Source organism: Mugil cephalus, chromosome 13 (assembly GCF_022458985.1).
Source record: "Mugil cephalus isolate CIBA_MC_2020 chromosome 13, CIBA_Mcephalus_1.1, whole genome shotgun sequence".
NCBI lineage: Eukaryota > Metazoa > Chordata > Actinopteri > Mugiliformes > Mugilidae > Mugil > Mugil cephalus.
This window is the reverse complement of record NC_061782.1, coordinates 20,700,799-20,725,897: the sequence shown is the minus strand read 5'-3', so window position 1 is coordinate 20,725,897 and position 25,099 is coordinate 20,700,799. Positions and strand designations below refer to the sequence as shown.

The 25,099-nt window shown below is 38.8% G+C and overlaps 3 protein-coding genes and 1 pseudogene across 4 annotated transcripts; 1 reads left to right on the top strand and 3 right to left on the bottom strand.

Annotated features, from left to right (window-relative positions):
- Window positions 1-260: 260 nt before the first annotated feature.
- Window positions 261-8,712, top strand: ddx43 (DEAD (Asp-Glu-Ala-Asp) box polypeptide 43). 2 transcript variants are annotated; one of them, XM_047603485.1, is made up of 17 exons: window positions 261-607; window positions 836-891; window positions 1,451-1,568; window positions 2,818-3,015; window positions 3,273-3,354; window positions 4,117-4,276; window positions 5,791-5,909; window positions 5,989-6,099; window positions 6,182-6,323; window positions 6,537-6,637; window positions 6,915-7,002; window positions 7,092-7,219; window positions 7,317-7,426; window positions 7,515-7,653; window positions 7,764-7,851; window positions 8,096-8,267; window positions 8,447-8,712. In XM_047603485.1, exons 1-16 carry the CDS (start codon window positions 331-333, stop codon window positions 8,255-8,257), a joined length of 2,079 nt encoding a protein of 692 aa, XP_047459441.1. In that variant the 5' UTR covers window positions 261-330; the 3' UTR covers window positions 8,258-8,267; window positions 8,447-8,712. The 2 variants fall into 2 exon arrangements, with proteins under 2 accessions (XP_047459441.1, XP_047459440.1); XM_047603484.1 differs by having other exon boundaries at window positions 8,096-8,712.
- Window positions 8,713-11,023: 2,311 nt separating this feature from the next.
- Window positions 11,024-14,437, bottom strand: LOC125018945 (cyclic GMP-AMP synthase-like). The gene is made up of 5 exons (XM_047603405.1): window positions 13,354-14,437; window positions 12,995-13,208; window positions 12,494-12,751; window positions 12,156-12,255; window positions 11,024-11,541 (listed from the first exon to the last, which is right to left on the bottom strand). The coding sequence occupies exons 1-5, from the start codon at window positions 14,245-14,247 to the stop codon at window positions 11,211-11,213; spliced, it is 1,797 nt and encodes a 598-aa protein (XP_047459361.1). The 5' UTR covers window positions 14,248-14,437; the 3' UTR covers window positions 11,024-11,210.
- A 1,518-nt stretch (window positions 14,438-15,955) lies between these two features.
- Window positions 15,956-19,528, bottom strand: LOC125018951 (cyclic GMP-AMP synthase-like). The gene is made up of 5 exons (XM_047603414.1): window positions 18,473-19,528; window positions 18,115-18,328; window positions 17,614-17,871; window positions 17,276-17,375; window positions 15,956-16,661 (listed from the first exon to the last, which is right to left on the bottom strand). The coding sequence occupies exons 1-5, from the start codon at window positions 19,352-19,354 to the stop codon at window positions 16,331-16,333; spliced, it is 1,785 nt and encodes a 594-aa protein (XP_047459370.1). The 5' UTR covers window positions 19,355-19,528; the 3' UTR covers window positions 15,956-16,330.
- A 1,644-nt stretch (window positions 19,529-21,172) lies between these two features.
- LOC125018863 lies at window positions 21,173-24,997 on the bottom strand (annotated as a pseudogene).
- Window positions 24,998-25,099: the final 102 nt, after the last annotated feature.

Below are 25,099 nucleotides of genomic sequence, written 5' to 3'. Positions count from 1 at the left end.
TGTGCAAATAAAGATCACATGGTCACGTTTCCCTTCAGGGATTGAGGGAATGAGGAGTTTTTGAAATTGCGAAATCTATAAAAAGCAGGTATGGTGTCTCATATAGGTTGTTTTTGGCACATTTCGGAGTGTGTTTAGGCTGAACTCAGAATGTCACGGTTTAACTGATGACAATCGACCATTTTTGCCAAAGCCTTTTCCAAATCTATAGGTAATATACTAACACCTAGAAAGTCCGATTTTTCAGATAGGAAGTAAAAGCAACAGTCTTGTTGATTGACGCCTTGATAGTTGGTGAAGGTAACCTGTTCGCGAGGAGCCAAATTTAAAATGGAAAACTGGGAAGAAGAGTACAACGGAGACGGTGCTGCTACCGCAAAGCCTGCTCCGGCTGAACTGAAATGTCCATATGATGACCGTAAGAGAGAAAATGTTTTTTTCGGGGTAAGAAATGGAGCCAAGTTCGGAGCCTCTAGGGAGTGGAGAGCTGATGGCGGTCAGAGAGGTGGAGGCCCCGGAGGAAGACGGACATTTGTGGAAGATAGGTCGGGCTCCTCCGAGCCCGTGGCCATCACTGTGGAAAATGTGTCAGTCGGAAGGATAATAGGTATGCTTCCAACATTTAATTAACGTTATGGAGGCCGGCCAGAGTTAGCTCACCTGAACTTGACTTTGCTGTTAAGCTAGCTAGTTATGCTAAACCACGAGACGTTAGCTTCTCACAGTCGCGTGGTTTCGGGTGTAATTAGTAATAAGACTTTACCAAGTCCAATGAGTCGTTTTATGAGTCAGATTTGTAGAGTTTGAGTCTAAATGTGTTTAATTCTGTTAAAAGGTCGCGGAGGAGCGAAAATTCGTGAACTAGAAGAGAGTACTGGTGCGAGAATCAAGGCAAGTTTATCAGTGTTGGTGCTAAGCTAGTAGCCTACACAATGTCCGCCAACAAATTTCTAGTGTTGAGATCACGCTTAAAGATAACATCCCTGCCGTAAGTCTTAACTTAACGAGAGTTGTGGTATTCAGCATTGGTTTAAGACAAGAGCTTCCAGTGGTGTTTTCATTTCGAAGTACCATTGTGTACAGTTCATTTTTCTGTTATCTTGATAACCCCATTTAGTCAGTGGGTTTACAGTAAACATCAGACAACTGTGTAACAGCAACACAGACTACATCCATCAGAAATGATCACACAGTTGAATTACTCCCTCTTTTACACAGTTTCAACGTAAACTGAACAGTTAAAGAAATTTGGTAGAGGACTGATGTATTAGAATTGATTATTTTCTTATTTATTTTCTTATTTTGGGACTTTGTGTAAAAGTAAAGCTTGTCTGCTGCACGACTGCTCTTCATTCTTTGTGAAACAAAGTGTCGGAATACTATGGATGCAGATCATTATTATTATTGTTTGTATTATGATGTTTGTGGCACCTGTGTAACTGTTTTCTAGATAAACAAAGGGGACAATGAAGGTGAAGTGCTCATCTTTGGGTCCTCTGCTGCCCAGGAGAAGGCCAAAGAGATGATTGAAGACTTGGTGGCAGGTGGCGGCTCTCAATTTTACAATGGTACGAAATCAGTTTTGTCTTTTGAAAATGGTCAATTTACTTTTTGTCCAGGCAGTGGAGTAACTTTAGGCCATTGTACGCTTGTGTAATATATGCTGCTGTGTTGAATCAAAACACAAGTCTCCTACCAGTGATGTGGTAACATTTGACACTTGATGATGAGTCCTGTTTGTATCAATGAATGTACCTAATTGCCCCGTTTAATCGGGGGACTATTCTTCATCGTAACTGAATACTCAAACTATTTAATGAAATAAAATCCTGTCCATCTTTTTTTTGTCATTAAAGTTTTTTTTATTTATTCCTACACACATAAACATACAATCAAACTTGAAAACAAACACTGAAACCAACAGCAGAGAGTATATCCAGCATACAACGATATATACACACACACACACACACACATACACAAAGGCCTCCTGTAAAGCAACACTTCCTTTTTTCCCCATTTTTTGAAACCAAAATATACGTGTCCATCCTTTTGACGGATTACACTGGCTGGGGTTGAATGCACATGTAGACCACTTGTAAACCGACCCCCACCCAGTTGTTGGATGTGCTTATTGATTAGCTATTGTCTAGCTTTGACTTTGATCTAACATTCATAACCTTGCAGTCTAGCCAGCTTAAGCCATGCGTTTGTGTTTATAGTAAATTGTCAAAGCGGTTAAGTGAATTAGCAGCAGAGGCTGAAGGACGAGCAAATAACACTGGTAATGTTTGTCTGCTGGTAGCAGCTAAAAGTATGGTGCAGTTAAGTAGTAGGCAGAGGAGGGAGCAGGGGTTCACGCTGAGGAGTGCAGAAGGCGAAATGTTCTGTGATGTACATATGACAAGAATAGCATCTTTTTATTTAAATGGATATTGTTATACAACTGTTGACATTTAAATATAATTATAATTAATATTTGTTTCATTGTCTTCATATATCACAAATAATAGATGATCTAATAAAATTTAGATTTTTTACTGCCTGTCAAAGTGACATTTTACAAATGTTTGCAAGGCAAAAATCTACTTGACAGTCCCATTTTCTCCACCAACAAATAATCCCTCAATATAAAATGCACATAGATCTCTTTATTTGAGGAATAATTTATGTCACATTAAAAGTAGACGGAAGCAGATGTGTCAGGTGAAGCAGGTTGCATATGGACTGTTATTTTCTTTATTGAGCTGATACTTGGTTACATTTCAGTTTATGAATTAAACTGAATAATTTGGAGCATACTGTTCTGCTTTTCAGGTCCTGGTAAAGGGCACAGCTATGAAAGAAGAGGAGGAGGAGGAGATCACACAGGGAGGTATCATGAAGGAGTAAGGAATTCCTCCGTGTGGTCTGCTTCAGAACGACGGGCTGCACAGGTTGTCCCAGCGTGCCCATCCATAGACTGGAACGCCATGCGAGAGAACAAGGGAAAATATGAAGAGCTGAAGTGGCAGAGTGAGGGCTCATACAATGTCTTTAATATACATAAGTTGCAGTTCACAGATACAAAGTGAGTGAAAGTGTGATGATCTTTTAATGTGTGTCTTGGATGTTCAATCAATATCAGCTAAATAGTCTGGTCTGCGTTAGAGGGTTGTGTTTAGCTCACTGGATACAAATGGTAAATCAGAGTACTATTATAATAGCAGAACTTGATGTTCTTCGACATGAAATGAAATAATTGTTTCTCTAATATTGCCATCTTTTCTTAGACCTCCCACCCTTGAAGAAGAAGTTTTACACTGAGGCAGAGAGCGTGTCCATGCTCACAGCAGAAGAAGTCTGTGAATGGAGGTACATTTCAGAGTTTTCCCTTCTTATCACATCATTTTCTTCCCTATTGACTACAAAATCACATATATACATTAAGATTGTTCTGATGTGCAATTTATCAGGCACTGATAACAATATATATATTTAAACAGATAGTTTTAGGTACTTTTGCACATCCTGATTAAATGGAGATACATATCAATTATAATTATAGATTAGTGATACATCAAGAAGATATTGCCTGGTCCTAGTATGTATGTGCGTGCGTGCAAGCATGTTAGATGTGGTAAAGAAATACAGTTGTGTGGGATTCCCAGTTAAATTTCCATGCTTCCAAATACTAAACCCTTCAATTATTGCCTTTCATATCTACCACCAACAAACTCTTCAGACAAGTAGGTGGCACCATTTATCCACCTTTTCATCTGCCGTCTGAGCAGGTCAGATCTGTCCTTTAGAGATTACAAGTCTGCTAATCTAGGGGGGGATTATTCAGTATTTCTCAGTCCTTGGTCTCTAAATGTTCTGGTTCTTGATATTTTATATCTGCCTCTGATCTGCATGTTCGCAGGACTGTTGGTCAATGTCATGTTTAGTTTGGCCCCAAAGTACAAGACACAGAAAAATGTGATGTTTTTCTGACAGTAACCATTTAGATTCCTGTATCTCTTAACATGTGTGCTTTTATTCTGTCTCCTTAAAGGCCACACAGCTTGTAAACAACTTGTAAAGAGATGAAATAAAACCCCAACACATTTGTTTATGTTATATTTTTCTCCTCAGGAAGGAAAATAATAATATCTTTGTGGATGACCTGAAGGAGGGTGGGGATAAACGGCCGATTCCCAATCCCTGTCGCACCTTCCTGGAAGCATTCGAGCCCTATCCAGAGATTATGGAAAATATTGACAGAGTTGGCTTTGTCAAACCAACCCCCATTCAGGTATGGCTGTGAGCCATCAAGCAAGTGCATCTGTAGTCACCCGTCCTGTTCATGGCATGCACCGGCATGGGCAGTCCCCACGTCATTTCCAGGAAATACCTGCAGTGATGCAATAATAGCTGCCTTTACGGGAAATTCATCATTTTATGTAATCTGTTTTTGTAGTTTTTTCCAAAAAGCAGAAATGAAAGTTGGTAAATCTTTAGGGAGTCATGTGGAACCCATGTTAGATGACACAGTTTATTGGGAGCTAAGCAAAAAGAGACGTTTGTAGAAGGTGCACTATTGATAACTCTCAATAATATCACTAAATATAGTTGAATAAATAAATATCAATAATATAAAAAAAAAAAATCCAACTCTTAGAATTCATACTTCAAAAGGCAGACGTTTAAGTTGCCTTCTACTTTAATTATTCTTTGGTGGAGACATTTACAGAAGCTTACTTTTTATAATATTTCCACACTTAAAATTTTTAGATACAGGCCATTAACGTGCAATTACTGCACCATGGGTCCTCCGACCTTCAAGTCAAGTTTCACTTATTTGCTTTGATAAAAACAAAAGGCCAATGCTATGCAGTCAGGCAAGTTTGTGAGAAGGCAGCGGAAACAGAGAAAGTCACTGAGCCGGAAACTCTCACATAAGAAAAGAAAGGGCACACTAAAAACCAGTCACACGGGAACTGCAGCATGTTTTATTGTGATTATTATTCATAGCTTCTCACGGGCGGGGTTGTAGGTAATTTCATGGTCAGAAATGGAACAATGTCACTGCAAAAGTTAAACTAGTTTGTTTCAAGAAGGAAATGAAAGTACATAATCTCTGTCTGATATCACTTTCATTTCACAGTAAATGCATGCCAGTATCGATCTGAGTAGTGTTGGGTTGTGGTTGCAAGTGGTTGAAAAGATAACTCTGTCTAATGCAGCTGACAGGCCTGTACTGGCCCACCCTCTACACTCCTGAATTCCTGATGCTTTGACATGAAGTTGGAATCTGTGCCAGCAAACTAATGCCAGTGTCAGAAAGGTGGTAACTCAACTTTATGATCGTTAGTACTGCTACAAACCACAGCCCCCAAAGTTCAATCAGCAGCCCTCTCAATTAAAACCTTCATGAAGCTGAGATTTAGTGCGGGACACTTCTATTGTACATGTACACCCAATGAACTGGCAACTCAGTGTATTCTTTGCTACAAGTAGCAAACTTGGCGATCTCAGAAGACAGATACAGATTAACAATTTAAGAATGAGATACATTTTTTTGTTTAAGTTATCTTTTACTTTATTTACTTAAATTTCAAGTGTTAAAGTTTAGGTAACATTGCTCCGAATATGATTTAAACAATAACAACAATCTTGTCAACCGCTTAAATTTGTGTCCCAGTCTGCTTCGCCCTAAATGTTAACATTAATCATTAATATGTGTGTAGTGGTGGTGCTGTATGTGTGTAGTTTTAATCTTTTTGTCAGTATAAATGTAGATGTCAGTTTTCATTGCTTCTTCCCCAGACTCAGGCGTGGCCAGTGCTCCTGAGCGGGGAGGATTTGATAGCCATTGCTCAGACAGGAACAGGGAAAACGCTGGCCTACCTGCTGCCTGGATTCATCCACATGGATGGACAACATGTGTGAGCACACAAGTTCTTACTTTCACAATAATTGCCATTAACCTGCTGCCCACACTTAACGTCCATTCTTCCCTAATAGACCCAGAGCTGAGAGGGGGGGTCCAGGCATGTTGGTGCTGACTCCAACCAGAGAGCTGGCCCTGCAGATTGAAACTGAGTGCAACAAATACCGCTATAAGGGCTACAACAGGTCATAGGTTATTCATGATGAGGTCATGATGTGTCGTGATTAAGACATGATCATGACTTGTTCCCTCTGCACCTTCTCTCAGTATCTGTATCTACGGTGGAGGTGACAGGAGAGGCCAGATCAACATGGTGAAGGGCGGGGTGGACATAGTGATCGCTACACCAGGTCGACTGAATGATTTGCAGATGAACGAGCTCATCAATCTTCGCTCCATCACCTACTTGGTCAGCATCCGTGCCTTTACAGTATTATCTGCATTTCAAAAAACTCATCTCAGTAGAATGATGTTCCTAAGAATATTTATACACACTGTGCCATAAGTCTTCCTGCAGGTCTTGGCAGAAAAAGGTTTCTCTGTGGTGTCTGCAGTTATTCAAGTGTTGTGGGTGAGATAACACATACGTTGTTTTAATAAGACCTCTTATTACTGGGGAAAGGTGCTGGATGAGGCTGACCGTATGTTAGACATGGGCTTTGAACCGCAGATTATGAAGATTCTCTTAGACATCCGTCCAGACCGACAGACTGTCATGACCAGGTATAAACAATACACAAATATATATGTCACCCCATGATTAAAGCTAGGTGCAGGACTTGGCACACACATTACTGCCTGTTATCTAAGGCCTTGCCAAACTAACCCACTCAATGCTGATTAAGCTCATTTGCAGGCATTAATTAGTAGAAAGAAAAATGGAGGCCACATTTTGGATTTGTTAAAGCAGTGTTTGCTCTGAAATCTACATTAATTATTATGGAATATGTGTCCTACAGAGGTCTTCTGCAAGACGTTTTAGTTAACTCTCACATTTCAGTGCCACGTGGCCCGCTGGTGTGAGGCGATTGGCCAAATCCTACCTCAAGAATCCCATGATGGTTTATGTGGGCACTCTGGATTTGGCGGTAAATATAAATGAATGCATTAATTGGAGATCAGACCTGTCGCTGTCCGACAAACATGACTACAATCCATTTGTCATTTATTCTCTCAGGCAGTTAACACTGTGCAACAAACGGTGCTGATTGTTCGAGAAGAGGAGAAAAAGTTCTACGTGTTTGACTTCATCCGTAACATGCTGCCGGAGGAGAAAGTCATCATCTTTGTTGGCAAGAAAGTTTTGTGAGTGTGGCGTTGGTCCCTGTCATTCTTGTATTCAAGAGAAGATATGCTACTCTGATAATTTCCTTTGTTTATTTGTTTGTGCCATTGGTATCAGGGCTGATGACCTGTCCAGTGACATGTGTCTGCAGGGTCTGTCTGTGCAGAGTCTCCATGGTGACCGTGAGCAGTGTGACCGTGAAGCTGCTCTCAAAGACTTTAAAGAGAGTATGTGATGGGAAGTGAAGGGTGTGTCTAGCCTACTGTCTAATATAAATAAAAACCAGAGAATATATTATTTTTATTTGCTTTTCAGATCGAGTTCGTATCCTGGTCGCCACAGACTTGGCATCCCGAGGTTTGGATGTCCTTGACATAACGCATGTCTTTAACTATGACTTTCCCCGTAACATAGAGGAGTATGTTCATCGTGTGGGGCGCACCGGCCGAGCAGGGTGAGGGAGGGAGGGAGAGCAACCTTTCCCTTCTCCTATGGTCACAAGATTTCAATTTCCAACGTCGTTACTACTCTGTGTTTTTTTGTTTGTTATTTTGATGGGTTTAGACGTTCAGGCGCTGCTGTTACCCTGGTAACAAGAGAAGACTGGAGGAAGGCCCCGGAGCTGATTCCCATCCTGGAACGGGCAGGACAGGTTTGCGCACATGCTTTTAATTTTTGACATAAATATTTGTGACAGAAGTTTCATTCAAAGTGTAAGTGGGAATATTAGGTTATGCCATTAAGTTTTGACTTATTAAAGAATGAACTACAGAATTCTGCTCTGCTTCACTTCATAGAACACGGTCAGAAGTTTTATTTGCTAATCAAGCCAGAAGCATGTGGTTTTATTTGAAGTATTAAGCATTAGTGTTGAACATCTACAAATCCTGTTGCAGGAAGTCCCCGAGGAGTTGGTGCTTATGGCAGAGAGATATGAGAAGCACAAGAGGGAGAAGGAAATGTGCGATCCAAGGGGAGGACGAGGAGGAGGGGGAGGGGGAGGAGGGAGGAGATATGGTGGAGGGAGAGGTGGCAGGGACCAAGGCCACAAGTGGTGATTTTGTCTATGTGAGTCTACACGTTAAACTCGCTTTCTACTCAGGTTTACAAAACAACTTATTTACGTATAAATGGAGTGCTAAGTTCATTAGACAACATAAAACATTTTTTAAAATATTTATATTTTTCTGGTATTTTAGTTTGAAGAATAATTTTGTAGTAATGTAATTTTTCTGTTTTCCCAGCAGAGTGGAACTGAATCTGAAGCTGAAATGATATTTGCATTTCATTTAAATGCAGATTTCAGTTGTTTGTTTTTTAGTTAATTTCTTATTTTTCTGCATATTATCCATTATTATTTGGTTATATATAGAGATTTTTTTTGTTTCTGTGTGAAACTTGTCAAATCTACTTTTGTTTATGAATCTGAGTACCTTGTAGAATTTTTTGAATGTTGTATAATTTTTTGATTTCAATAGAAAGTAGTCTAATAAATAGTAATTTTAAGACATGACACCCTGTGTACTGTGTCACTGGAACAATTAAACTTGCTTTGCACCTCTACCTTTGGGGAACAATTTTTCTAGAAGACATCTAAGGTAAATATTGTTCTCAATATAATTTTAAAAATTGGAAAATGCTAATGTATACATTTCTTTTAGAAAAGATAGATATTTTTTCTGCAGCTACTGATTCCTTGTATCGAATCTAAGTGCATGGACAGGAAGTTAATTTTAGCTAGATGACCATGTATATTGTATGCCTGGCTTTGACAACTGAATGCAGAAAACAATTGAAAACTTGAAGTCAAAACTTGTGATAAAAACATCAGGGCAAGATCTAGGTTGGCTGAACAGCATATCAAGTACCAGATTTTTTGTGTTTTGGGTAATTTTCTACGATCCCTTATTAACATTCTTATTGGTCTTTGCATGGCGTCGTTTTTAGACTTGGGCTCCTTGTAGCTATTTATTTTGTTTTCAGCACAGTATAGAAAATATTTAGGATGATATTTGTTGAAATACATTGTAGATAAATTGGAAATAAATAGTTAAAGTTTACATTCCCTTGTCGTTTCAAAAGTCTTTCATAAAAGTCCTGCTGTTACGTGCCAGGCAGCCAGGTACTCTGTGTGTTTGTGTCTCCCCTCCCCTTTCCTGTGTTATTTCTTCAGGTAATGGCTGCAGAGATGCTGCTCACCTGTGTAGACAGGCTATTGGATGATTACCTCGTCAGTTGGCCAATCACAACAGAGGAGAAACCTTAAGATGGAGGACGTCTCAGGCCTTCAGCCTCTTGATTTGGCTGCACATGATTTTGCTGTCTTTGTCTCTTAGTGCTCTTGCAGCGACTTTTGTGTGTTCAGGTTTGTGTGGGAGGTTTTTGGGACTAGGTAAGAGGGGGTACCCGGTACATTTTGTGCATTCACGTAGGTGATTATTGTTATTCCACTAGGTTTATGGGTTGTGCCACCGCTGTATTGTTTTGGGGAAAGTCTCTTGGTAGACAAGCCAACTAGGCATTTTTGTTGATTTTCTTTTTCCAGAGGTAGCTCAGATAGGCCGTCTTTTGTTATATTACTTTCATTTTATTTGGCACAACCTCTTTGTCCCATCCTCCCTCACCTTAGCGTGTTTTCCTTTGTTACAATAAGTCACGCTTGCTCATTTCCACAAGACTTGTTTGTTTACTGGTTGTCGTGTTGTCTGACACCTGGTTTTACCAGGTGGACGTAACACCTGCACTAAATCTTCATGAAGGCTAAAATATTAATTAATTTCAAATAATAGAGAGCTGTAGATTCAACTGTGTTTTCATTGAGGAGGATATGGTTTGTTGCACTATTAAATTGTATTGTTTGGAACTGACACGTTTCTATTCTTTTAAGGCTTAAATAATGGAAATCTTCCTGCAGTAGTCGTTGCAAATAGTTTTTTCATTGTCGGCTGGACTGAACGGAGACCATGTTGAATTCATGTAGCTTTTCATGTTTGCCTTACAGGTTTAATTGGATGTCAGCTACATCAGCTTCTGTGATGCGTGTTAATGTCTATCCTTGGATAAGGTGCTGTAATATGGGAAAATACCCTACCACTTTAAACAAGACTGTATAGTATACAAATCTGTGTCAGTTACAGTGATTTGGTTATCACCGTTATCAAATGAAGTACTTGGTTGAATCAGTAATGAAGCCATATGTGAGCTTGCCATTACGCTGCCCTAATCTGTTTCTTGATTGTTCTGACGAGTTTAAGATTCTAACCAATAATATCAGTAGGAATGTGTGTTTGACTTACTGCTACATGCACTATTTTTCCATTATTTTGCATCATTTTAATAACATTCGTTATCAGATCCTATTCTGTCCCATCATTCAGTGCAAAGTCTGCATGTTGAAAACTTCATGTGCTTGTCAAAATGCCTTTTAAACTAGTTCTCTACAATAACCATTGGCTTTAAAATGCATTTTGGATTGTGGCTTGTTTAAAGCTTACATGAGGTTGTATTTTTAGAGTCTCTGGTGTGCAACAAGGATATTTATTGATTTATTAGTGTGAAATATTTGCATCAAAATGTCCGTTAACTGAAAATTAAAAAAAACAAACAAAAACATTTATATTTGCCAAATAATCCCATGTAGCAGCATTAAACTTTGTATTAGTAACTATAAGTATTAAACTAAATATAATTAAGATTGAGGTTCAACTGTAACATTAACTTGTAGTTATTAGTGGCAACTTATCTTTTTTGATATTCTCTAGCTTAGCAGTTTTAGTATTTCATGTCATTACAAAGAATTCAACAAACAGACAAAAGCCAAAATGTGAGCAATGACAATATCAATGGGTTTTAATAAGGCTTCATTTGGTAAACAAAGCAATTCAGTTGTTACAAATAAAATAAATGACATATCTCCTATTTTCATATATGTAGTTCAGTATCTACTTAAGAGGCGTTTCAAAGACAATGGTGATTGTACATGACAAACATTTGGTGTGCGTTGTCAAGTTGTTACTTAAAAATAGGAAAACCCTTTTCGCGTTGCTCCTTGATACTGTCGGCCAGACTCTTGCACATTTTCTGGCTACAACCAGAGAGCAGGTTCTGACTTGGGATGAAGAAATTGAAGAGTCGACCATTTAGCAGGTAGTTTTCAAAGTCCTTCAGGAGCTGCTGAAAACAGTGGCTTAGATTCGAGGCACTCCAGTCGCTGTCTTTAGTCCTTGAAGAGCAGGCGTGGAAGAGTGCAGTCTTGGCATGATAGGAGTAGAACTTGTCAAATGAAGAGTTCTTTTCCTTCAGCAGATGGAGGAGGTGCTTTAGGAGCTTCAAACAGTCTTTCCTGTATGTAAAGACAAAGGAACAGAGCAGTTTGCAATCATGAGCAGAAATAAGATTATTCTCGGTTTGTAAAGTCATAGAGATGATGAATTCAGTTTACCCAAAAAGCCTTAGACATTAAGAAGCCAGGCTTGTCTTGCCTGCTGTAGTCGGTAATACTAGATTTTCATGTCAGATTGTGAGATATTTGAACTAAAAGTTCATCAGTGGTTCATGCACTGGCAGCAAGTACTGTGGGCTTGAGCCTGCGTTGGCCTTGAAGCTCTTCATCTCACAACAAACTTACAGTGGCTATAAAGTCTACATATGTTTTTTATATTTTTGTCATGTTTCCCTATTTTTTCTAAATATTTCTTCATTTTATTCCCCCTAATGCATGTTAACTAAATGCATTAATCATTTTCCAGGTTAATAAACCCAACCCGTTATTTCACTAGTCTGAGTCCAGGCCTAAGAACATTATTAAATACACTTGGGAAGTATTCGAAGAAAAAAAAGCCATGTTGCCGTTAAGGTTTTCTGTCATGTTGAGTAATTTGGTATGAATGTGGTCTTTACTTGGTGGTCCCTTCAGAAACCTTGGACTTAGTTTCACTAAGTTCGTTTAAACCTAACCTGCAGCAAGATGCACCATCTTTCTCACAGCACGTCTTCTCTGATCCGTGATTCCTCAGAATGTCTTTCTCAATGTGAGAAAATGAAATCCGCCAGGCATCTGGAAGTTAGACATAGCAGTCTTTAGTCAGTGGAAGTTTAAAATGATTTTAAATTCAACAACTCTGAGCTTGATCTTGTCATAAAATGATCAACTCCAGAAATGTAATAGTATCAAGCAAGTGTTGAATTTCTCGTTTATGTGGTGTGTTTGCAATTGCAAGTGCAGTTCATGGCAAAATAAAAATGACTTGAGGGCTGGTAACCACAGTCTGACTTGTTGAAGGAAAAAGACTTACCTTTAGCAAGGACCCCATCCTTTTCCTCTGTACCCCTTCCTTTATATTTTGGTACAAAATAATATGGCTTCCTTTTGTATTCATCCTTTACTTTCCTTCCGAGCCAGTGCTCTATTTGAAAGCCGTCATTTGTGAAACTTGGCCAGCTTGATTTAACCATGAGACAGAGAACAACATCAAGCGAAATGGGGACTGATTGTACTTGTGTGGTCAGAGTCACTGCAGGACAGCCTCTTTCCTTCTTTGTCACCTGCCATTCTGAAAGGAAAAATGAAACAATGAATTATCGTATACCAAAACACACTGAAGAAAGGGCAACTGGATTTGGAGAGCTTCTTGAAGACGTTTCGCCACTCATGTGTTGTGGTCAAGAAGTTGTGGTAAAACAGTCTTCTCCAACAAAGTAAAAAAGTAAAAGTAAAAGTAAGTAACAGACAGTAATCATGTGAGTTTCTTTTATGTCTTTTATGACTCTACCCCCTGGTAATTTTTGGTGCTTACCTTTAGATTCCTTGACGGATTTCTTCACTTCTTTCCCTGAACTCCTCAAGCATTTTACTAGCAGACAAAGTGTCTTCTCTTGAAAATCGTTCAGAGGGTTGTTGCCACGTTTCAATGCCACTTTGTAAAAGGCGCCTTCATCTCCAAATGGTTGAATGTCCACTCGTTCGACCGGCATAGGAAACATAACATCGAATTCATCAGGATTGGAAATCTGTTGGCACAAAAACATCACTGTTGAATCTGCATATATGATAGTAAGTCATAGTAAGACAGGCTTTATGTTTCAATCAGAGTTCTATGCTCCATTTATTGACCACTAAGGTTTTCTTCAACATACTTGGACTAAAATAACTTACCTTTACATTTTCGTAGTAACTTCCAGTATTCAGTGGTATTTCAACTTCTTTAAAGTGTTGTGAATGTCTTTTTAAATGTTCGATTATAATTTTTCTTATTTCATTGATGACTTTTGATGTATTTACTTTGTCATTCTTCTTAATCTTCAGTTTTTCCAAAGTAGTGCGAAGGGTATTGTGTACTGCATGTCTGTCTTCCACCATCCCTTTTGTAGTGTCCTCTGGTTTCTCAGCAGATGCTTCAGCTTTCGCAGTCTTTTCAGGAGCCTTTGTGGCATCATCTGACTGCGTCTGTTCCTCAAATTGCACTTTGTCTCTTGCTTTGCCACAACGTGCTCTTGTTTTATTGGATTTTATAGGAGCTTTTTTATTGTCCTCAGCTGTCTCTGGCTGCATCTTGGTTGTCTCTTTCAATTCCTCTGGTGAAATGCTAGCAGATTTTTTAGCTTTTGTGGTCTTTTCAGGAGGCGCTGTGGTAGTCTTTGGCATCTGTGTCTGTCTCTTTTTCCCCTCCATCAATACTTCTGACTGCATCTTTGTCTCCTTATCCAATACTACTTCTACCTTTGCCTTGCCACCACCTGCTCTTACTTTAGTGGTCTTGACAGGAGCCTTTGTAGCGTCCTCAACAGTTTCTTGCTGCATCTTGGTTGTCTCTTCTTTTGGTGTCCGTGTCCTAGCAGCAAGCTTTTGTGCTTTTGGATTCTCTTCAGTGTGGCTTTCCTTTTCCATTTTCTTTGGTTTTGCCGTCTTTGAAGTTTCATTCCGTTTTTCTTCTGTGAAGTCTGTACATCTGGGAAGTAAAACTTCTTTAATTTCTCCATTTCTATTTTTGCTCGTAGTACATTTAGCTTCCGGGCTCTTTGCTTTGCGTTGTCTCCCTCTACCAGTCATGGCGGTACACGGGCATTAATACACCCAGAAGTATTTCCTGTTGTGGTAGGACAGCGCGCCTCTTCACGATTAGTCAGACTTCCCTTTATGCTGTTCCAGCCTTTGAAGATAAAAACTAACTCAACTAATGTTCAGTCTGGAAGACAGTCCTGTAAATGTGTTCATTCAGTTCCCTCTCGCACTCTCTCATTCTGTTTCAATTGGTCTGCTGACTGTGGATGTCTCTGGTTTAACCGGTTAGATTTTTGCCACCACCACAATCAGCCAATCATGTTGTTGCTAGCAAACTTGGGAAACAACCAGAATCAGAATTAAGTTTCAGAATTATATTTAGTCATATTTCGACCATTTTGCACATTTTCAGTCCCACGGGAGTTTAAAATTTCAATCTTGACTTTATATAGTTTTTATTAAAGTCTTACTAAAGTGGCTGGTTTTATTCTTCATTAATAGCTACATCTGGTGGACTAAATGTGTATTGTTATTCTCTGACTAAGATTTTTGTCAGGCCCGCTAGTAATGGAAGGCATCTCATGCTTTGTCACTTCTGTGAATCACACAATAAAATTCAAAGACAACAGCAAAGAGGCTCATGCCATCTTAGAATAAGGTGCAGTAGCTTATGCCAGTATAAACTTCTCCAGTGCAAGTGCCAAGTTAGCAAATAGCCAATCAAAGTTCTTTAACAATCAATGATTGGTCTACTTTGAGTCCCTAAAGAAGGACAAATTAGACCTTTAGTTTCAAGTGTTTTTAAAGCTTAAACACAAATATTCTACTCATCAACTACTCTGAAGAACATAGTTTTAAACTTTTTACCATGAGCGTCTACCAAGGACCATGTAGTTGCAGACAAACACTACAAGCAGGACCACACGTACTATCCTAAGAGAACCACACTTCAAAGTCTCAGTTTCACAGAAAGATACTGCTATGAACCAAATCATATTTCAATTTATCTTTTAGATGACATTGTATTTAGTGATAATCTAACCACAGCAATGGAGTCAAGAGCGCTGCCTCAAGAGCTTAAGATTGATTTTTTTTTCTTCAAATACTTGTGCGGCTTTCAAAAGGATGCCCTTCTCATCTGAGTTACTTCTTCAGTTTTCCATAGAATCGTTAATGAAGCCATATGTGAGCTTGCCATTACGCTGCCCTAATCTGTGTTTCTTGATGTCTGACGTGTCTAAGCTTCTAACCAATAATATCAGTAGGAATATATGTTTATTGACTTACTGCTACAAGCACTATTTTCCATTATTTTAACAACAACATTCATTATCAGATCCTATTCTGTCCCATCATTCAGTGCAAAGTCTGCATGTTGAAAACTTCATGTGCTTGTCAAAATGCCTTTTAAACTAGTTCTCTACAATAACCATTGGCTTTAGAATTTATTTAAATCATAGCTTGTTTAAAACTTACATATGGTTGTATTTTTAGAGCCTTACCATGCAGTCTCTGTTGTGCCACAGGGATATTTATTGATTTATTAGTGTGGAATATTTGCATCAAAGTGTCCATTAACTGAAAATTAAAAAAAAAACAAAAAAAAAACATAATTATATTTGCCAAATTATCCCATGTAGCAGCATTAAACTTTGTATTAGTAACTATAAGTATTAAACTAAATATAATTAAGATTGAGGTTCAACTGTAACATTAACTTGTAGTTATTAGTGGCAACTTATCTTTTTTGATATTCTCTAGCTTAGCAGTTTTAGTATTTCATGTCATTACAAAGAATTCAACAAACAGACAAAAGCCAAAATGTGAGCAATGACAATATCAATGGGTTTTAATAAGGCTTCATTCCCCGGGCGCACCCACTAGAGGGGCTGCAGCCCACTGCTCCAACTGTACACATTACTGTGTGAACAAATGGATGGCTCAAACAGCAGGACAGAATTTCCTCTCAGGGATCAATATAGTATATCAAAACAAAGCAATTCAGTTGTTACAAATAACATAAATGACATATATCCTATTTTCATATATGTAGTTCAGTATCTACTTAAGAGGCGTTTCAAAGACAATGGTGATTGTACATGACAAACATTTGGTGTGCGTTGTCAAGTTGTTACTTAAAAATAGGAAAACCCTTTTCGCGTTGCTCCTTGATACTGTCGGCCAGACTCTTGCACATTTTCTGGCTACAACCAGAAAGCAGGTTCTGACTTGGGATGAAGAAATTGAAGAGTCGACCATTTAGCAGGTAGTTTTCAAAGTCCTTCAGGAGCTGCTGAAAACAGTGGCTTAGATTCGAGGCACTCCAGTCGCTGTCTTTAGTCCTTGAAGAGCAGGCGTGGAAGAGTGCAGTCTTGGCATGGTAGGAGCAGAACTTGTCAAATGAAGAGTTCTTTTCCTTCAGCAGATGGAGGAGGTGCTTTAGGAGCTTCAAACAGTCTTTCCTGTATGTATAGACAAAGGAACAGAGCAGTTTGCAATCATGAGCAGAAATAAGATTATTCTCGGTTTGTAAAGTCATAGAGATGATGAATTCAGTTTACCCAAAAAGCCTTAGACATTAAGAAGCCAGGCTTGTCTTGCCTGCTGTAGTAGGTAATACTAGATTTTTATGTCCGATTGTGAGATATTTGAACTAAAAGTTCATCAGTGGTTCATGCACTGGCAGCAAGTACTGTGGGCATGAGCCTGCATTGGCCTTGAAGCTCTTCATCTCACAACAAACTTACAGTGGCTATAAAGTCTACATATGTTTTTTATATTTTTGTCATGTTTCCCTATTTTTTCTAAATATTTCTTCATTTTATTCCCCCTAATGCATGTTAACTAAATGCATTAATCATTTTCCAGGTTAATAAACCCAACCCGTTATTTCACTAGTCTGAGTCCAGGCCTAAGAACATTGTTAAATAAACTTGGGAAGTATTCGAAGAAAAAAAAGCCATGTTGCCGTTAAGGTTTTCTGTCATGTTGAGTAATTTGGTATGAATGTGGTCTTTACTTGGTGGTCCCTTCAAAAACCTTGGACTTAGTTTCACTAAGTTCGTTTAAACCTAACCTGCAGCAAGATGCACCATCTTTCTCACAGCACGTCTTCTCTGATCCGTGATTCCTCAGAATGTCTTTCTCAATGTGAGAAAATGAAATCCGCCAGGCATCTGGAAGTTAGACATAGCAGTCTTTAGTCAGTGGAAGGTTAAAATGATTTTAAATTCAACAACTCTGAGCTTGATCTTGTCATAAAATGATCAACTCCAGAAATGTAATAGTATCAAGCAAGTGTTGAATTTCTCGTTTATGTGGTGTGTTTGCAATTGCAAGTGCAGTTCATGGCAAAATAAAAATGACTTGAGGGCTGGTAACCACAGTCTGACTTGTTGAAGGAAAAAGACTTACCTTTAGCAAGGACCCCATCCTTTTCCTCTGTACCCCTTCCTTTATATTTTGGTACAAGATAATATGGCTTCCATTTGTATTGTTGCTTTACTTTCCCTCCAAGCCAGCGCTCTATTTGAAAGCCGTCGTTTGTGAAATTTGGCCAGCTTGATTTAACCATGAGACAGAGAACAACATCAAGCGAAATGGGGACTGATTGTACTTGTGTGGTCAGAGTCACTGCAGGACAGCCTCTTTCCTTCTTTGTCACCTGCCATTCTGAAAGGAAAAATGAAACAATGAATTATCGTATACCAAACACACTGAAGAAAGGGCAACTGGATTTGGAGAGCTTCTTGAAGACGTTTTCGCCACTCATGTGTTGTGGACAAGAAGTTGTGGTAAAACAGTCTTCTCCAACAAAGTAAAAAAGTAAAAGTAAAAGTAAGTAACAGACAGTAATCATGTGAGTTTCTTTTATGTCTTTTATGACTCTACCCCCTGGTAATTTTTGGTGCTTACCTTTAGATTCCTTGACGGATTTCTTCACTTCTTTCCTGAACTCCTCAAGCATTTTACTAGCAGACAAAGTGTCATTCTCTTGAAAATCGTTCAGAGGGTTGTTGCCACGTTTCATTGCCACTTTGTAAAAAGCGCCTTCATCTCCAAATGGTTGAATGTCCACTCGTTCGACCGGCATAGGAAACATAACATCGAATTCATCAGGATTGGAAATCTGTTGGCACAAAAACATCACTGTTGAATCTGCATATATGATAGTAAGTCATAGTAAGACAGGCTTTATGTTTCAATCAGAGTTCTATGCCCATTTATTGACCACTAAGGTTTTCTTCAACATACTTGGACTAAAATAACTTACCTTTACATTTTCGTAGTAACTTCCAGTATTCAGTGGTGTTTCAACTTCTTTAAAGTGTTGTGAATGTTTTTTTAAATGTTCGACTATAATTTTTCTTATTTCATTGATGACTTTTGATGTATTTACTTTGTCATTCTTCTTAATCTTCAGTTTTTCCAAAGTAGTGCGAAGGGTATTGTGTACTGCATGTCTGTCTTCCACCATCCCTTTTGTAGTGTCCTCTGGTTTCTCAGCAGATGCTTCAGCTTTCGCGGTCTTTTCAGCAGCGTTTGTGGCATCATCTGACTGTGTCTGTTCCTCAAATTGCGCTTTGCCACAACGTGCTCTTGTTTTATTGGATTTTGTAGGAGCTTTTTTATTGTTCTCAGCTGTCTCTGGCTGTATCTTGGTTGTCTCTTTCAATTCCTCTGGTGAAATGCTAGCAGATTTTTTAGCTTTTGTGGTCTTTTCAGGAGGCGCTGTGGTAGTCTTTGGCATCTGTGTCTGTCTCTTTTTCCCCTCCATCAATACTTCTGACTGCATCTTTGTCTCCTTATCCAATACTACTTCTACCTTTGCCTTGCCACCACCTGCTCTTACTTTAGTGGTCTTGACAGGAGCCTTTGTAGCGTCCTCAACAGTTTCTTGCTGCATCTTGGTTGTCTCTTCTTTTGGTGTCCGTGTCCTAGCAGCAAGCTTTCGTGCTTTTGGATTATCTTCAGTGCGGCTTTCCTTTTCCATTTTCTTTGGTTTTGCCGTCTTTGAAGTTTCATTCCGTTTTTCTTCTGTGAAGTCTGTACATCTGGGAAGTAAAACTTCTTTAATTTCTCCATTTCTATTTTTGCTCGTAGTACATTCAGCTTCCGGGCTCTTTGCTTTGTGTTGTCTCCGTCTACCAGTCATGGCGGTACACGGGCATTAATACACCCAGAAGTATTTCCTGTTGTGGTGGGACAGCGCGCCTCTTCACGATTAGTCAGACTTCCCTTTGTGCTGTTCCAGCCTTTGAAGATGAAAATTAAACTCAACTAATGTTCAGTCTGGAAGACAGTCCTGAAAACGTGTTCACTCAGTTCCCTCTCGCACTCTCTCATTCTGTTTCAATTGGTCTGCTGACTGTGGATGTCTCTGGTTTAACCAGTTAGATTTTTGCCACCACCACAATCAGCCAATCATGTTGTTGCTAGCAAATTTGGGAAACAACCAGAATCAGTTTTAGTTTCAGAATTATATTTAGTCATATTTCACCATTTTGCACATTTTCAGTCCCACAGGAGTTTAAATGGTAAATGGTCTTGCCTTTATATAGCGCTTTTCTACCTATTCAAAGGTACTCAAAGCACTTTTTACAGTCAGAGACACATCCACCCATTCGCTCACACAAGCTCATTAATAGCTACATCTGGTGGACTAAATGTGTATTGTTATTCTCTGACTAAGATTTTTGTCAGGCCCGCTAGTAATGGAAGGCATCTCATGCTTTGTCACTTCTGTGAATCACACAATAAAATTCAAAGACAACAGCAAAGAGGCTCATGCCATCTTAGAATAAGGTGCAGTAGCTTATGCCAGTATAAACTTCTCCAGTGCAAGTGCCAAGTTAGCAAATAGCCAATCAAAGTTCTTTAACAATCAATGATTGGTCTACTTTGAGTCCCTAAAGAAGGACAAATTAGACCTTTAGTTTCAAGTGTTTTTAAAGCTTAAACACAAATATTCTACTCATCAACTACTCTGAAGAACATAGTTTTAAACTTTTTACCATGAGCGTCTACCAAGGACCATGTAGTTGCAGACAAACACTACAAGCAGGACCACACGTACTATCCTAAGAGAACCACACTTCAAAGTCTCAGTTTCACAGAAAGATACTGCTATGAACCAAATCATATTTCAATTTATCTTTTAGATGACATTGTATTTAGTGATAATCTAACCACAGCAATGGAGTCAAGAGCGCTGCCTCAAGAGCTTAAGATTGATTTTTTTTTCTTCAAATACTTGTGCGGCTTTCAAAAGGATGCCCTTCTCATCTGAGTTACTTCTTCAGTTCTTCCATAGAATCGTTAATGAAGCCATATGTGAGCTTGCCATTACGCTGCCCTAATCTGTGTTTCTTGATGTCTGACGTGTCTAAGCTTCTAACCAATAATATCAGTAGGAATATATGTTTATTGACTTACTGCTACAAGCACTATTTTCCATTATTTTAACAACAACATTCATTATCAGATCCTATTCTGTCCCATCATTCAGTGCAAAGTCTGCATGTTGAAAACTTCATGTGCTTGTCAAAATGCCTTTTAAACTAGTTCTCTACAATAACCATTGGCTTTAGAATTTATTTAAATCATAGCTTGTTTAAAACTTACATATGGTTGTATTTTTAGAGCCTTACCATGCAGTCTCTGTTGTGCCACAGGGATATTTATTGATTTATTAGTGTGGAATATTTGCATCAAAGTATCCATTAACTGAAAATTAAAAAAAAAAACAAAAAAAAAAAACATAATTATATTTGCCAAATAATCCCATGTAGCAGCATTAAACTTTGTATTAGTAACTATAAGTATTAAACTAAATATAATTAAGATTGAGGTTCAACTGTAACATTAACTTGTAGTTATTAGTGGCAAATTATCTTTTTTGATATTCTCTAGCTTAGCAGTTTTAGTATTTCATGTCATTACAAAGAATTCAACAAACAGACAAAATCCAAAATGTGAGCAATGACAGTATCAATGGGTTTTAATAAGGCTTCATTCCCCGGGCGCACCCACTAGAGGGGCTGCAGCCCACTGCTCCAACTGTACACATTACTGTGTGAACAAATGGATGGCTCAAACAGCAGGACAGAATTTCCTCTCAGGGATCAATATAGTATATCAAAACAAAGCAATTCAGTTGTTACAAATAACATAAATGACATATATCCTATTTTCATATATGTAGTTCAGTATCTACTTAAGAGGCGTTTCAAAGACAATGGTGATTGTACATGACAAACATTTGGTGTGCGTTGTCAAGTTGTTACTTAAAAATAGGAAAACCCTTTTCGCGTTGCTCCTTGATACTGTCGGCCAGACTCTTGCACATTTTTCTGGCTACAACCAGAGAGCAGGTTCTGACTTGGGATGAAGAAATTGGAGAGTCGACCATTTAGCAGGTAGTTTTCAAAGTCCTTCAGGAGCTGCTGAAAACAGTGGCTTAGATTCGAGGCACTCCAGTCGCTGTCTTTAGTCCTTGAAGAGCAGGCGTGGAAGAGTGCAGTCTTGGCATGATAGGAGTAGAACTTGTCAAATGAAGAGTTCTTTTCCTTCAGCAGATGGAGGAGGTGCTTTAGGAGCTTCAAACAGTCTTTCCTGTATGTAAAGACAAAGGAACAGAGCAGTTTGCAATCATGAGCAGAAATAAGATTATTCTCGGTTTGTAAAGTCATAGAGATGATGAATTCAGTTTACCCAAAAAGCCTTAGACATTAAGAAGCCAGGCTTGTCTTGCCTGCTGTAGTAGGTAATACTAGATTTTTATGTCCGATTGTGAGATATTTGAACTAAAAGTTCATCAGTGGTTCATGCACTGGCAGCAAGTACTGTGGGCATGAGCCTGCGTTGGCCTTGAAGCTCTTCATCTCACAACAAACTTACAGTGGCTATAAAGTCTACATATGTTTTTTATATTTTTGTCATGTTTCCCTATTTTTTCTAAATATTTCTTCATTTTATTCCCCCTAATGCATGTTAACTAAATGCATTAATCATTTTCCAGGTTAATAAACCCAACCCGTTATTTCACTAGTCTGAGTCCAGGCCTAAGAACATTGTTAAATACTTGGGAAGTATTCGAAGAAAAAAAAGCCATGTTGCCGTTAAGGTTTTCTGTCATGTTGAGTAATTTGGTATGAATGTGGTCTTTACTTGGTGGTCCCTTCAGAAACCTTGGACTTAGTTTCACTAAGTTCGTTTAAACCTAACCTGCAGCAAGATGCACCATCTTTCTCACAGCACGTCTTCTCTGATCCGTGATTCCTCAGAATGTCTTTCTCAATGTGAGAAAATGAAATCCGCCAGGCATCTGGAAGTTAGACATAGCAGTCTTTAGTCAGTGGAAGGTTAAAATGATTTTAAATTCAACAACTCTGAGCTTGATCTTGTCATAAAATGATCAACTCCAGAAATGTAATAGTATCAAGCAAGTGTTGAATTTCTCGTTTATGTGGTGTGTTTTGCAATTGCAAGTGCAGTTCATGGCAAAATAAAAATGACTTGAGGGCTGGTAACCACAGTCTGACTTGTTGAAGGAAAAAGACTTACCTTTAGCAAGGACCCCATCCTTTTCCTCTGTACCCCTTCCTTTATATTTTGGTACAAAATAATATGGCTTCCTTTTGTATTCATCCTTTACTTTCCTTCCGAGCCAGTGCTCTATTTGAAAGCCGTCATTTGTGAAACTTGGCCAGCTTGATTTAACCATGAGACAGAGAACAACATCAAGCGAAATGGGACTGATTGTACTTGTGTGGTCAGAGTCACTGCAGGACAGCCTCTTTCCTTCTTTGTCACCTGCCATTCTGAAAGGAAAAATGAAACAATGAATTATCGTATACCCAAACACACTGAAGAAAGGGCAACTGGATTTGGAGAGCTTCTTGAAGACGTTTTGCCACTCATGTGTTGTGGACAAGAGGTTGTGGTAAAACAGTCTTCTCCAACGAAGTAAAAAAGTAAAAGTAAACAAAGTAAGTAACAGACAGTAATCATGCGAGTTTCTTTTATGTCTTTTATGACTCTACCCCCTGGTAATTTTTGGTGCTTACCTTTAGATTCCTTGACGGATTTCTTCACTTCTTCCCTGAACTCCTCAAGCATTTTACTAGCAGACAAAGTGTCGTTCTCTTGAAAATCGTTCAGAGGGTTGTTGCCACGTTTCAATGCCACTTTGTAAAAGGCGCCTTCATCTCCAAATGGTTGAATGTCCACTCGTTCGACCGGCATAGGAAACATAACATCGAATTCATCAGGATTGGAAATCTGTTGGCACAAAAACATCACTGTTGAATCTGCATATATGATAGTAAGTCATAGTAAGACAGGCTTTATGTTTCAATCAGAGTTCTATGCACCATTTATTGACCACTAAGGTTTTCTTCAACATACTTGGACTAAAATAACTTACCTTTACATTTTCGTAGTAACTTCCAGTATTCAGTGGTGTTTCAACTTCTTTAAAGTGTTGTGAATGTTTTTTTAAATGTTCGACTATAATTTTTCTTATTTCATTGATGACTTTTGATGTATTTACTTTGTCATTGCTCTTAATCTTCAGTTTTTCCAAAGTAGTGCGAAGGGTATTGTGTACTGCATGTCTGTCTTCCACCATCCCTTTTGTAGTATCCTCTGGTTTCTCAGCAGATGCTTCAGCTTTCACAGTCTTTTCAGGAGCGTTTGTGGTATCATCTGACTGTGTCTTTATCTCAGGTTGTACTTTGCCTTTTGGCATGTTACAACTTGCTCTTGTTTTATTGGATTTTATAGGAGCTTTTTTATTGTCCTCAGCTGTCTCTGGCTGTATCTTGGTTGTCTCTTTCAATTCCTCTGGTGAAATGCTAGCAGATTTTTTAGCTTTTGTGGTCTTTTCAGGAGGCGCTGTGGTAGTCTTTGGCATCTGTGTCTGTCTCTTTTTCCCCTCCATCAATACTTCTGACTGCATCTTTGTCTCCTTATCCAATACTTCTTCTACCTTTGCCTTCCCACCACCTGCTCTTACTTTAGTGGTCTTGACAGGAGCCTTTGTAGCGTCCTCAACAGTTTCTTGCTGCATCTTGGTTGTCTCTTCTTTTGGTGTCCGTGTCCTAGCAGCAAGCTTTCGTGCTTTTGGATTATCTTCAGTGCGGCTTTCCTTTTCCATTTTCTTTGGTTTTGCCGTCTTTGAAGTTTCATTCCGTTTTTCTTCTGTGAAGTCTGTACATCTGGGAAGTAAAACTTCTTTAATTTCTCCATTTCTATTTTTGCTCGTAGTACATTCAGCTTCCGGGCTCTTTGCTTTGTGTTGTCTCCCTCTACCAGTCATGGCGGTGCATTAAGAGGAATGAAGCTGCACGGGCGTAAATGAAAGAAAAAGTATTTCCTGTTGTGGTAGGACAGCACGCCTCTTCACGATTAGTCAGACTGCCCTTTGTGCTGTTCCAGCCTTTGTAGTTGAAAATTAAACTCAACCAATGTTCAGTCTGGAAGACAGTCCTGAAAACGTGTTCACTCTGTTCCCTCTTGCACTCTCTCATTCTGTTTCAATTGGTCTGCTGACTGTGGGTGTCTCTGGTTTAACCGGTTAGATTTTTGCCACCACCACAATCAGCCAATCATGTTGTTGCTAGCAAATTTGGGAAACAGCCAGAATCAGAATTAAGTTTCAGAATTATATTTAGTCATATTTCGACCATTTTGCACATTTTCAGTCCCACGGGAGTTTAATAATCCATATGATCTTTATTCAGTTTATTTGAAAGTCATTACTAATGGCTTGTTTTATTTCTTCATTAATAGCTACATCTGGTGGACTAAATGTGTATTGTTATTCTCTGACTAAGATTTTTGTCAGGCCCGCTAGTAATGGAAGGCATCTCATGCTTTGTCACTTCTGTGAATCACA